General features: G+C 35.4%; 1 protein-coding gene and 1 long non-coding RNA gene across 5 annotated transcripts in view; one reads left to right on the top strand and one right to left on the bottom strand.

Annotated features, from left to right (window-relative positions):
- Positions 1-14,028, bottom strand: part of LOC126924922 (mastermind-like domain-containing protein 1) — a 172,081-nt gene extending 158,053 nt beyond the window's left edge. For 2 of the 4 annotated variants that reach the window (XM_050739921.1, XM_050739919.1), the window contains exon 1: positions 13,830-14,027. Coding sequence is in view for 3 of the 4 variants with exons in the window: in XM_050739919.1 (XP_050595876.1) it covers positions 13,830-13,844 (15 nt within the window). In the remaining variant the exon portion in view is untranslated. Of the gene's footprint in view, positions 1-13,829 lie in introns of all 4 variants that reach the window. The other 2 variants (XM_050739922.1, XM_050739923.1) reach the window with 2 other exon arrangements.
- Positions 10,479-13,024, top strand: LOC126924996 (uncharacterized). The gene is made up of 2 exons (XR_007713778.1): positions 10,479-10,938; positions 12,113-13,024. It is a non-coding gene; the product is annotated as an uncharacterized LOC126924996 (long non-coding RNA).
- Positions 14,029-14,032: the final 4 nt, after the last annotated feature.

The raw sequence follows: 14,032 nt of genomic DNA, 5'->3' as shown, positions 1-14,032 counted from the left end.
TCCGAAAATTTCGAATGAATTGTACGACAAATACCAATTAAGGGAAACTAAAACATACTACATATTCGGAGCTTTCAATTTGCGAAAACAAATTTCGTCGGCTATCTCGTTCTCTATATTGTTTACCTCGCGTTTTCGGAAATTAAGAGTACAGCAACTGAAAGAGCGTGGAATTCACGGAACGTAGGGAAAACTTTTCCACCGAAAGTTGTAAGAAAACTTTCGTAAAAACTTTCCACTAAAAACGCAAGCGAAATATCGCAGAGTAAAGAATAGTTAAAATCCTTCACGCATCTGGCCACTTTTCTCTGTTTCCAATGAATTTACACGCCATAATGGCTATAAAGTTTATTTATCGAGGGAGCCAGTTAAAATATAAACGCAAAGTTCGTTTAATTCCCGTTTTCGAGTTAAAAGTTGGCAAGTAGAAAAAAAGAGAACCGGTTAGAAAGTAACGAGCTTTAGCATCAAAGTTGCATCATCCGAGATATAGCTTCTTTCTAACAAAACATGGGACGTATCTCCACAGAACGGGACTTTAGATATTACTCCTATGGAGAACTATTCAAATTTTATTCAGCATCAATAAAATCTACAAATTATCCGACAGAAACTTTTGAAAAACTGACTAATTTAATCGTCAAATTAATAATCAGACCGTGGATATTTATGCAAATTCGTGTTTTCACAAGCATATTTAAAAAATGAAATCTGATGAGAAATTTATTATTAAGTAATGGACATTTCACACAACCGTACACTTTGGTCATTTCATATATATTTCTCTACTAAAATCTTATTTTATTTATCGCAAGCATCGTAAGACGGCATAAATAAAACATTTTTAGAAATAATGTTTGTCATTCATCCTATGCTTTCTGATGTATGGGGCCGATAAAAATTCATCGTAAACACCAATAACCGAGCTAGATACCAAGCTAAAAATACACAATTTCACATTACGATAAAAAATACAATTAACGACTCTCGATTGCACAAGATTGATGTAAAATAATTAGACAAGTAAAAAGAAAAGTAAAAGCAGATGACAGGAGATAATTTAATCGAGAGAACAATGGGAACCCGGTGGAGCTGAAGCCACACACACGACTGCTATGTATTTTCATTCAGCAAACCTCAGACAAAACAATGTGTCTAAACCCGAGGCTGGTATAATCGAATTTCCGCGGATATATCTCGCTGAACGACAGCAAATCTCAGGGAAGTTAGCAAATTTATCGAGCTAAGAAAGCAGTTAGATGGTACTCGCGTGACCATATAGAGGCTGCTTGATGATCCAGGAAGTTTTCGAGAGGAGAGACCGGATCTCTGTTGTCCGCTGGTAAACGAAACTTATTGTTAGTCGTAGCATTTTCTGCTTGACCCGGTTAGGAAGCAACTTGGCATCGCTCTTTACGCATTCGCAACGTGCTTCTGCTTCTGGACAAACGCGTGCAACAACTATTTCGAATCCTGACTCTGTCTTTGGAATATTCAACCGTGATTCCTACGCTTACAGAGGATATACCACTTTATATATATATACATATATATTCCTCATCATCTCTGAATGCTCTCGTGATTTGTTTTCTTGTTGGTTGGTCAACGGAAACAGGTTAAAACGATCGTAATTAATTAGATATAATTGGATCGATAAGTGTCTTCCTGTAGCTCTGATCTTTTATCACATAAATACAGTCAGCCATAAAATGCCTACATATACTCGTGTAATTTTATGTATTCAACTTTATTTTTATTAAGATGATTTGAAAAGATTATTTTACGATACACTGTACATTACGCGTATGTAAGTGAATTATAATTACAATTAATCTAATTATTGATTTTTACGACTCACTTCTTTTCTACGTACTATGAAAAGATGGAAAATTATAATTTACAGGCGTCGACTTATCATTGTACCTAAATATTCATAAACGCGCTTATAGAGCAGAATAAAAAGACAAACATTTACTTTTGACAGAGAATACCCTGATGTTTGTATTCCGCATCCAAGCAGCTATCTCACTATCCTCACTGGTATCCATCCAAATATTCGAACATTTGACTTCCTATTATAATAATAATATATGTAATATAATATAATAATAGCTCTGTAATAATGCATTCTCATCCAGATTTCCGTTTAATGGAAAAGATAAAAATTCTAATAAGCCGTAATCACCGGAACAGGCCGATGATACAGTGCCAATAAAGCACAATCGACAATGACACACTCTCCCATCGATTGCTTATATAATCGAACCGCGTCCCGTCACAATGAAAAACATTGTATCTCTTTTCGAAGTCCGGTCACATCTATTATGTTTGAATACGTATTCACCCCTTCCTTGCATTTCCACTGGATTTTTTTCATCGATCAACCAATGTTTGCAGACTGATTTAAGAAATGACTTGCGTTTCTTCTTCATCGCGTCGAACCTTTCCTTTTCGTTAAATACGATGTTTGCTTGTTCAAGATGTTTCCATTGAATGCAATCGTGCAAAGAATTCTTTTACGTAATGGGCTATAAAAATGAAAAAAAGAAAAAGAATGAGAAATAAAAAAGAAGAAATAAAAAAACAGCTTATGTCATGTGGAAGATATTTCGCTTCTAATTTGGAAACTTCCCGACGAAAGATAGTAATAAATCGTGGAAACGAAATTTATCAATTCTCATGGTCCGTCAGCGGTACACAATAGTTGCCTGAAGAGGAATTACGACCGCGAAGGGTTAAGAACTAAGTATTTCCCAGCGTGGATCATGGAAGCGTCAACGAGATACACTGAGTCCAGACCCAAGAAAATTTACTGCCAATTACTTTTTGCCTCTCACATATGCTATATTCTCCCGCATCTACCTGGTCGACTAAAACCTGCTGACGGGGAAAGGAGAGGGTGGTCGAGGGGTGAGAAACCAGAGGAGGCTAGCGAAAGAAGGTGAGGCAATGGAAAGAACGACAGAAAGGTAAGAGACGCAAACTAACCACGCCAAGAACCCGGCTCGATGACGAAAGTGTTCCAACCGATTAGGATGATTAATACATGGAATATGCATGTCAGGAATTATCAAAGAAATATTATAACTATGGCGGATATCAAGATCGTACAGCCGAGCCTTGAAAAGAATCTGATAAGATGCGCGATATTTATGACAGTTTTAACATGAATATACGCTTCATGGAAGATACAAATGCGTTCCGAGTTAATGATGCAAACTATTCTACAGTGTGTTAAATATAAATAACGCTTGGCTCTTTAATAGAGACGAAATTATTATATATTATTATAATATAAATAGACTCTGAAGAAATGAAGAAGGAACTGATTTATGTGAAAGGAATTATGTAATTAAAAGCAAAGCTGATTATTAATTAGATATTTTTATAAATATTTTATCCGTGTTACACGGGATGTTTCAAGACTTCATTAGCACTTTGAGGATACTCGATCGTAAGATTTAAAATCAATCTGAAAATGTATAGAACAGTTATGGAATATGTATTTATTCAGAGATCAAAACATATTCAGCCTTTGAATAGTCAATTAATCATTATTAGACGTTATATATGTTTATACAAATTCATATTTTTATGAACGCAATTAAAGAAATAGAATCTAAGAGGAAGTTTATTCCATTCAATACATCTTATAACGAGCACTATAATTTGGATATTTTATATCATTTTTATATGTTCCATAATCTATTTGGTAGAAGCTAGAATTTATATATTTAGCACTAATTACGCGTTTCATACAGTATGCTAATTTATTACTAGATACATGCCTGCAGAAAATATCTTATAACTTCTACATACGTCATTAAATATTATAATCATAACAGCCATGTCGCAAAATGTTTTATATAACGCGTGCAATACATACATAAAAATATTCTGCGGTTGGTGCTCAAATACTTTCGCGGGTTAACTGTACGTCTTATTTACATTGAGCGAGTTGTAAAGTTTGAGTCAGGTCCAGGTCGTGGCCTTCTTTCGTCCGGATGAATGAAAGAACCCAACGAACGAACGATCGCGAGATCTTAATTGCAAACATTTGAACGCTTTCACAACTCACTCTACATTCGAGCCACTAGAAGAAGGTATTCAGTATCTTGGCACATTACCAATGGGAAACGCGGAATCCTCGTGTATTAACATATCATGTTATATCGATGAATCGTAATCGATGCTGATGGATTTATCGCTGTGTTATACGATTCATGATACGCTCGTATGCGTTAACTCGTTACTCTCTATAGCTCTCTACAGATTATGTAATAGCCGAACGTTATTCAGCCCGTGTTTGAAAATATTAGTAAAATTCAGTTTAATTAGTCGAACGATTCGTTAATCCTATCCCGTTCGATATCAAAGGAACATCGGGTTTCAATTAAAGTAAGAAAATGGATTGAATTTCATGATCGTCTACAAATTGCGTTTGGCTGTTTGTACGCCCGACTATCCGCGGAAATTTCTATTTATTTATTTAAGCCACGCGTAAATTCCTATCGATCCGAAACTTCGCTGCCATTATTCATCCACGATGGATTCGTTTCGCTATACATTATTTCGCGAGAACAAAACTTGTAATTTAACAAATCTCGCCTGTCGATTATTCATCGACGCAACAAAATGCGTCATTGTTATTAATGGACTGTTCATCCGTATAATTACCATTTCTATCATTTATTAAAACTCAATGCCATTTCTGCTCCATTTCTCTCTCTCTCTCTCTCTCTCTCTCGTTCTTTTTCTTTACTATATCCTATCGTTCGCTTTTAACATTTTTTTTATTCTAATAACATAAAAACCGAAGATTTATATAAAACGAAAAAGCAATTATGACTGTCTGGCCATCGTTTCGTAGCGTATATTTGATTACAGTTCGACAATTTGTGTCAAGGATGGATAAACTTTGGTGCGCTCAACGTTGAGGACGAATTACGCGAAATAATGAAAGATCTGTGAGTGGAATATTTATAAGGGATGGGTGGCTAACCATCATTCTAAACGATGCTAAGGTGCAAGTTTAAATACTTCCTTTCATTATGGACGAACAATTTGTGTCAAGGATGTGCAAAGTTTGTACATTTGATTATTTCAGACTTCAGACCAAACAACAATTAATCTAAAAGTTTATATCGCGGTATGTGACGTTATGAAACTCTGTTAGAGTTCTATCGCGTCTTTCTACGAATTATAATGCTGAATATTTTACATGTACGTAATACGTATTATATTTCTAAAATTAAAAAGATAGCGTGAAAATGGAACTCTAGGATTACAAGAGTGGAAGGAATGTTTAATGTAATATACTCGTAGTTTTACGAGTTGAACTTTCATCCAACGTTAGCATAGAATAAAAAAAGAGGGACTATATTTTTAAAATCATGATTTACAGTTTCGCTTCAAATGGTACGTGTTCATGTAGTTTGATAACTTGCCAGCAGAGTTATTTAAATTACACAATTATGTACGAAGTAAATTTATCATCGGGAGAACGAGTTCGCGTGTTGTTTTTAGCGCGTGATTAATATAATAGCACTCGCCATTGTTATTATCAATTTATTATCGTGGAAGCGTATTACTATTTCCACGTACAAATATCGTTACATTGTTAATCCATCTAGAGTAAATATATTCCAAATTAGAATTTCCAAATATCGCGAATATTTCAACAAAATCAATTAACGTAGCTTTCGTTCGACAGATAAATTAAAATAATTTTAATCAAGTTTTCATTATCGTCAGAAAAATACAGAAATGGATAATCTTTCTCTTCTCTATGTTATTAATTCTTAGCAATATCATTCTCCATAAACATGGAAATGTTTTCGTGGAAATTAGAATCGGAGACACGTAGTCGTGCGAGTTAGATTTTGCAGAGTTATTTGTTGTTCACTCAATAATGTATTTAAGAAGAGTCGCAGATAAGCGGTGGCTCGGTTATAACTCACAAAGATAAAGCGGAATCAAGTTAAAAGTTGCTTGCTTTTCTTTTAGACACGTATAAATATCGCGAATATACACGTAGATATATAGATATACATCTGGTTCTCTCCCCACGGCGAGACTTTCGTTTTTCAACTTTTTCGTTTTCAGCAGCAGATGAAAGAAGCAATGTACTTAATCGCGTGAACGCGTCTATGTGCAACCCGTGTGTACAGTCGGCGCGGAAAGTGAACTCGAACCCGCGCCGAATCACATTTAAATTGCGTTGCTGCGTAGGAATTCAATTAAATTACCGTTGATTTAACGAGTATTCATTACAACAAACCCAAGGCACCACACACCGATACGTCGACTCTCCGATATGTGTTAACGCATTGCCACGTTTTAACCTCCAAAGTTTCGAATAAATGGAGCAAGAACGTTCGATGTCTACTTTTAAAGATGAGTAGCGTGTATCGATGTTCGAAGACTATGAAAATGTTATACAATTGTATAATATGTATCGTGTTACGTTACAGCGGATCATGAAGGTATTTAAAATTAAAATTAAGTTGAAGTTAAATTTAAATTTATATTAAAATACGAACACTTATTTCGAAAATTTGTATGAGATATCGAATAAATTGGGCAATTGGCTGTGTAAAATAAATGTAAGCAAAAAATATTCGGTGGAATAACTAATTTCCTTATATTAGATTGTATTAATCTATTTGATTGAGGATAGAAGGATTTCCCTACTTTTGCATGATCAATACAGCTTATTAAAATAAATTAATACTACGAAGGTCAGATTTAGAAAAAATCGAATCATCAAGTACATATACGTGTTATATAAAACGTTTTGAAATTTCATTAGCAGTGTAATAAAACAGAGGTATGGTGATTATTATATCAGTTGAAACAAAATTACAGAATTGATAGTATAAACATGCCAAGAAATACCTAATTAATCTAATGAATAAATGTATTGAATAATGTAATGAATCTTGTAATCTGTATGTACATTTTCAGATTGGTTTGAAATTTTATTAATACATACAATTATGATAACTATATCTCGTTACAGCGTTAATGAACGTTGCGTTATAAATATTCAAATATTTTCTGAATAAAATTTGAAAATATTTCGTGTAAATGTTCCTTACAATATTCAAATACTTTCGTAAGAAACTGTATTTACATCGAGTTTCCAGAATTTCGCTGACTCAAACTATGTATCTTTGTAGTTGTGTCACGAGCCACGAGCATGATTGTATTATATGTTACTTCGCTATTTTCTTCATTTTTATTTACGATTCATTTCATATTAATGTTTCTCGAATATGCAAATAAATTATTTATTCGATATATCGAAAGCGGTATTCGCGATGCACCGAAATTAATGGCTGCATAACGTTATCGTAAATATGTGGCAAACGAATCGAAGGAAAAAAAAGAGAGCAAAACGTTAAACGGTAAAGAGTAGAACGCAAAGAGATTTAACGAGATGCGTTACAACGCAATACAACTAAAGTACGTTGCAATTATTGTAAATATAGAGTATAAAAATTTCGCATGAAAATAGAGAAAACACTGATTATTTTATGATACTCGTTTGCTCGCGCTAAATAGAAATACATAATAACGATAAGCGAGACAACAGAAACAAATATTTATGCGTAAATCGATCTCAGGAAAAATGTCTAAAAAGAAAATACAAAAATAAAATAAACAAACTAAAATTAAAACTGATTAAAAATTTTGAACAAATTTTAGAGAGTGAATTTTATCGATAAAATATTCGAAGTGTTCGAAGAAAATTATCTATCGTTTATCGTCGTCCTTCCCTTCATTGTCGTGATACTAGTACAGTGAAATTCGTAATATTATGCTCCTAACCATAGTCGTGATAACTACTGCCGCAAATGTTGGTATTACGCGCTACATCCGCGATGCTAAATGCGCGTCGAAAGTCCATTAAAATACATAGGGGAAAATAAAAGATAGACGACATAGAAAAACTAATAAGCGATTCCAAAGTGAAACGAATATTCCCGTTTTAACTTTCGTTAGTAAAAAGCAACGTAGAAAATGGAAGAGTATTTTGAAAGACTGTTATCCCATTTGAATCTTAATTTAATTTATACGCTATATATGTAGCATTTCGAAAAGAATTATTCAGATAAATATTTTATCACTGTATTTCTATATCGCTCTCCTATTTACTTTCGCGTATCCTTCAAAATCAATATCACGGCCCGAATTGAATCAGGCAACTTTATAACGTTTTAAACGAGGTCAAATATTTCAACGACTTTTCTTTATTTGTCTGGATAAAATAGATCTTTATATAATTATAAAATATTCAAACGGTAATATTTAAGACAGAAAATTATTGTAAGTAAATGTTAAAAGAGTCGTTAAATATTTCGTACTCTTTCAAGATACTCTTTACGGTAAATATATAGTTCTATTACTTATGCAAGATAACGGATTATTAGTATTATATTGATAACGGTTTATCTTCCACGATTGTTCCAACACTCACAGCCAAGCAAACATACATATACGTTACATTGTTAGCATGTATGCATGTATGTATTCGGTTTTTAACTGAAAGGCTTAATCCATGAGATTTCTTGCCTCTTTAAAACATAGCATACGATTACCATTACTAATGAGGTAAACGTAATTACGCGTTCGTGTTGTGTTGATTAACACCAGAGAACGAGGTCGTTTGATTTGATTCGATTCCCCTTGTTTACGATAGCTTGAAACTTCCACAATATTAATTATCGATCTTTCTCCGTGATGACCTCGGAAATTAATCTAGAGAATTTAATAAGGAAATTGATTAAAGCGTAAAAGGGAAGAGAAAACGAAGATCTTATTAAGACATTTGCTCGTGTGTAACGAGCGTAAACGGCGGATTATGCTTAGGGGGCGGGGAGGGGGGAGAGAGGAAAAAAAAGAGAAATAACAGAGCCAACAGCACACTATACAGAGAGGAGGCCAATCCTACATTGAATTGATTTCATAACTTTTCTACTTGGAAACGCGGTCAGCCAGACTTTCTGGCGCGACTGTACCCCCTCCCGACTAATTTTGCCGATTAGAATTTTAGCATGATGTACACTCCGTGGTAAAAACTTCGCCGCTTTTCCTTCGCGCGCATTCTTTCACTTGACAATCCGAGTGTATACGCATTATCTTGTAATTATTACCAGTTTAAGCCGCACGCTTAACACATGTAAATCAAGTATCGAAAACAACTTTCTCCTGAAATATGACGTATCCACGACAAACACAAAGCGAAACGAACAAACTTATTTCGACTCCGACAATTTTCCACGATAGATAAAATTTTTTTCTTATCGCCGGTAGCATTTTTTTTTAAATAAACCACAACGCTTTATCATTGCATTTAACGATTCTTTAAGCGTTATCTCGATCGTACAAGAGTCTCTTATCGGATCTCATTTCGGTGAGCACGCGATCAAACAAACCTAAATGCGACAACCAATTTTATAATTTACCAAAATGGAAAAAGAATCTGCACGATTAGGGATGTTTCGGGAAAATTAGAATTTCCTAGAAATACATATAAATATTCTTTGAGTCGCTGCTAACGAAATAATGTGACAAAGAGCGTTCCTATTGTTCGTGTCAAATCGAAACACTTGTTTTTCGAGATCCGCCCCCGCGGTGCAATTTACTCTGTAAAATATGGTGAGCTCTGCGAAGCTACAAAAGTAAATTCCATTAAAGCAGCAACGGGGTACTTTCCTTTAATGTTGTTAGCAGGAAAGAGCGTGAACGACTGCTGGTGGGGTAGATTCTGAGGGGCCGTATAAGGGTAGAAGCAAGAACGAATCATACCGAATCAACAAGCAACGCTTAATTCAATATTTTCATACACATGTTTTCTTTAAAAAAGAAAAACAGAATAAATAAAAGAAAAATACCTCCGAGTAAAAGAATAAGAAAAAATAACAAAAGAAATTATGTTTTGTTAACCTTGGGAAGAACTTCAACTTATCTAAAAAGGATAAGCTCGAATGATTAATGAATTAACTGATTAATAACGCTCTTATTACATCGTATTAAGTGAAAATGGGGTAGGCTAACCTATATTTATTTTTCATGGATTATAAATATTTGGCTCGGCTGGACGGGCAAAGATCGATACACGCACTCGGCACGCGTGTGAGCGCGAATAAATATGCCCGGTCGCGTGTACACAAATTTTAATTATGAATCGTCAATTGAATTCTAGGAAACAAGATCGTGCAGTTCTGTGGGCCGCGTGCGCGCGCGTCAACGCGAATGAATTATCGGCTAATTTCCATTGCTGGTGAAAGATCGTAAAATTTATCTGGCGACTGGTTTTTGCGGTACGCGTTGTACGCGGTAGCTTTACGCGATAACTGAAAGTGCGCTTAGCGTCGCGATCATTATTTGAAGTACATTTTCAAAGGCGTGTACCACTATTGTTAGTGAAGCACCTGTCCCGCTCGGTTCGTTGAATTTGGCTCGTGCTGTATGTGTGTAAGTGCGCGCGCATCGTGTCACGCGTACCAACACGAGCTCGTACGAGGATACACGAATCAGAAGAGAAAGAGAGCCATGTAAACAATACGAGTATGCGACCACATGTATGCACCGTCGATTACCGAATATATACGTGAAATAATAAGATAAGAAATTAGACGTGCTTGCGATTCGCGAATGATTCCCTAATGTTATCGTATTAGAATTACAAATATAAAACAGGAATTCGCAATTTTCCGTGAGAGGTAAAATTATAGTGTGAACTAGGAAGAACGCAACACGCATGACGAATTCGAATATAATTCTAATATAAAGAAGCAAAAGAGGAATAAATAAGAGAGAGAGAGAGAGAGAGAGAGAGAGAGAAGGATAGAAAGAGATAAAATGGCCTCGTAACTGACTATAAAATTTATTAACGATCTGCAAGAAGAAGAAAAATACAACAGTCAGTGGGTGAGTCACGAGATAATTATCTCACAAGCACGGCCAATATTTTTATCGTTGTTATATTTGCGATAGATTCATAACACGTTCGCGGATAGAGAATAAAGAATAACGATAGAAGTGAATATTATATTACATAAATCCCGAGAGAAAATGATTGCCGTGAGAAATAGTTTTTGTTATAAAGGCCTGAACAAAGGCAGCAAAGTTATCGACAACGTGAATTACGGGCGAGCGCACTAAATTTTGAATTTAATCTTTTTGGAGATGTCGTACGTTCGTGTAATATTGAAATCCTTAAACGTAAATAGTGCCATGTCAGGGCATGACGTAATTTTCACGATGCAAAAATAGACCATTCGTTCGAAACAATTTTAATATAACACCAAGCAAATATACAGTTGTGCTTGCTGTGCGAAAAATTGTAGAAAGATAACGTGTTTATATTTGATGCATGAATTGAAGGACGTTCGATACAAAACGTATCTCGTGGAAATTACAGCCAACGTTAAAATAAATATTTTGTTATTTTTTACGACTCTTGAATCGCGTACAGAAAAACCAGGAATACATACGTATATGTATGTTTGTTTGTTTGCCGCAAGGACGGAGCATTATTTTAATCGCGATTCACGTATTATTTAAACCAGCTGCAACGCACGGAATTAATAAATAGAAGTGACAATATATTTGTTTATAAAGTTTGCTTTTACCAGTTATTAAATACAGTTTGAAATACATGTTTTCTGTTAAATTTAATTGGATTATTAAATTGTTTTCCATCGATTGTTTATTTAAATTGAATTACCAAATTTGAATATTTAATTGTCCGTATATTGTTCAAATATAATTTATAGCCGGCGAATGCGAGGTTAAAATTTAAAAAATTTATTATTAATATTATTATATTAAAATATTCACTGATTTATATAAACTGCGTGAAATATTAACATCTCAAAACATTACTTAGTTTATACGATAAGTATTCAATGTTGCATAATAACATCATTTCACCGTGCCTCACTTATCATACTCCAAATAGCTTCGCGTCGTATAAATATATAATTTTATTACGTCATAGACGCTCGAGTATAGGTCGCAGGGGATGGGAATTTTCGCTGGCGCACTGATTATTATTGCATCTGCCAGTAGCATTTTTTACAATTTGTATTTCCCATTTCAGCAACAACGGGACAAGAAAAACGAAGAAGAAGAAGAAGAAAGTAACAGACAAAAAGGAACAAAAATTTCTATGGACGCTAAATAGCTCGCCAGGAAAGTATACTTTATTCGAAAGGCCAGAGAGAATATTTTAAGTCGTTATACGGTGAACAAAGGGGACGAAAAACTGTAGAAGTTTGTTGTCTTCTTATTGCGAGAAAAAGACAATAGAGACTGCTTTACGTGTATTAGATACTCAGTTGAGTTACGATAACAAAAATGACGCTCACCGCTTAGGCCCTGATATAATAAGTACAACCGTGACTCGCGACCCCGCATTATCGATTTAATTCTCAAATGTATACTTTCAATTCGTCCACTAATAATAAAGACAGCGAGAGCGAGCGAGCAAACGAGTGAGTGAGTCAGTAAGCGTGCAAGAAGGAGGGAGCACGGGAATAGAAGGGGAGATGACAAAAAAAGAAGAAAACTGAAAAAAAAAGATACACGAGTTACGTTAAAAATAACGAAAAAGTATTGCCAACAAATCAATAATTACGGATCAATGGTTGCTATATTTCAAGTGGTAAATAACACCAATTTAATCGCTTTCGTTATCATAAATAAAAGATGGAGCGAGAGAGAGTAGAAACTTGTCGATAATAAAAGTTGTTGTAAAACTTCTCATTCGACTGTACATCCTTTCCACGAAACACTTCTAAATATATTTTTCTCACGGCAGCCAAACATACACTCTTAAAATTTCCTTTAAACAGACGACGCTCTATTTATCTACCCGTTGTACCATAATATTTCGTCCTAATAATAACGGACGTACTTATCGATTCGACTTTTGGACGTGTGCACGAATAATGTTGTTGTGTTTTCTCTTACGACCCTTTTCTTTCACACGATTCCATTTAATCTCGACAATGTTTTTTTTGGAAAAAGGAAAGAGAAAGCGCGAAAAAAAAAACAGCTAAACAATTCGGGGAAAAATGTAATTTCTCATTAAATCGTTGTTAGGACAATGCGAGTCGAGGTGGCTGTGTTAAATCGGGTTAAGGCACATCTATAAATACCTCACTAACTGCGAGTGAGAGAACATGAAAAAGAGAGGGAGAGAGAAAGAAGCACAAAGTGTACTGGTGGAAGCGTGAGAAAGAAAGAAAGAAAGAATACAAGAGATAAAGAAAGAGGAAGAGGGAAAGAGCGAGACATGTAAACGTAGAAGAACAGAGAGAAATAGTAAGCAAGCGTACGAATAAGCAAGAGAAAGAACGAATAGAGTGGGGGAGGAATAAGGGTGGAGAGGGGGAGAGAAAGGGGGGAGGAGGTGGCGGTGGAAGGCTAAGAAACGTGCGAGAGAGATAAACGCAGAATCACAAAGTTGACACAGAGAAATGAAAATGAAACAGAGAAAGACAACGCGCTGATAACGGTGGAGGAGGGAGAGAGTTAATCAGTCCTTCTAATAGTGTGGCACATTGAAGATACACACAATTGCATTCGTTGCCAGATGTCTAAGTACACGACCGTCTCCCCTCCATTGACTACCCCTTCCCCCACTCATCACCACGCTGTCACTTCTGCATTACGGACGAGCGAGAACACATCGAGTGAATTCGACACAACGAGCGGAGGGAAGAGAAAGATCGCAGGCGCGCGGAATCTGTATTTAAGCCAGCGCAAGCCAACTTTTTAATTACAAAATTTTTTTCAAATTACTATCGGCTCACCTCTATCTTTTCCATTTCTTTGCTGCACGACTGTCACTTACTATTCCCACAGTCATCTAGGATCCTTTGGCACACACACACTGACGGCACATAGCGCGATATATCACGAGCTACACAAACGCGGTGTGCGTGTATCGAAACGATATAAGTTTGACGCGCGCGGACCAGCGACTCACGGTGCGGCGCACGCCGCTGTCCCATCA

Source organism: Bombus affinis, chromosome 15 (assembly GCF_024516045.1).
Source record: "Bombus affinis isolate iyBomAffi1 chromosome 15, iyBomAffi1.2, whole genome shotgun sequence".
Classification (NCBI taxonomy): domain Eukaryota; kingdom Metazoa; phylum Arthropoda; class Insecta; order Hymenoptera; family Apidae; genus Bombus; species Bombus affinis.
The sequence above is the reverse complement of the archived record's forward strand: the minus strand, read 5'-3'. Positions and strand labels throughout refer to the sequence as shown.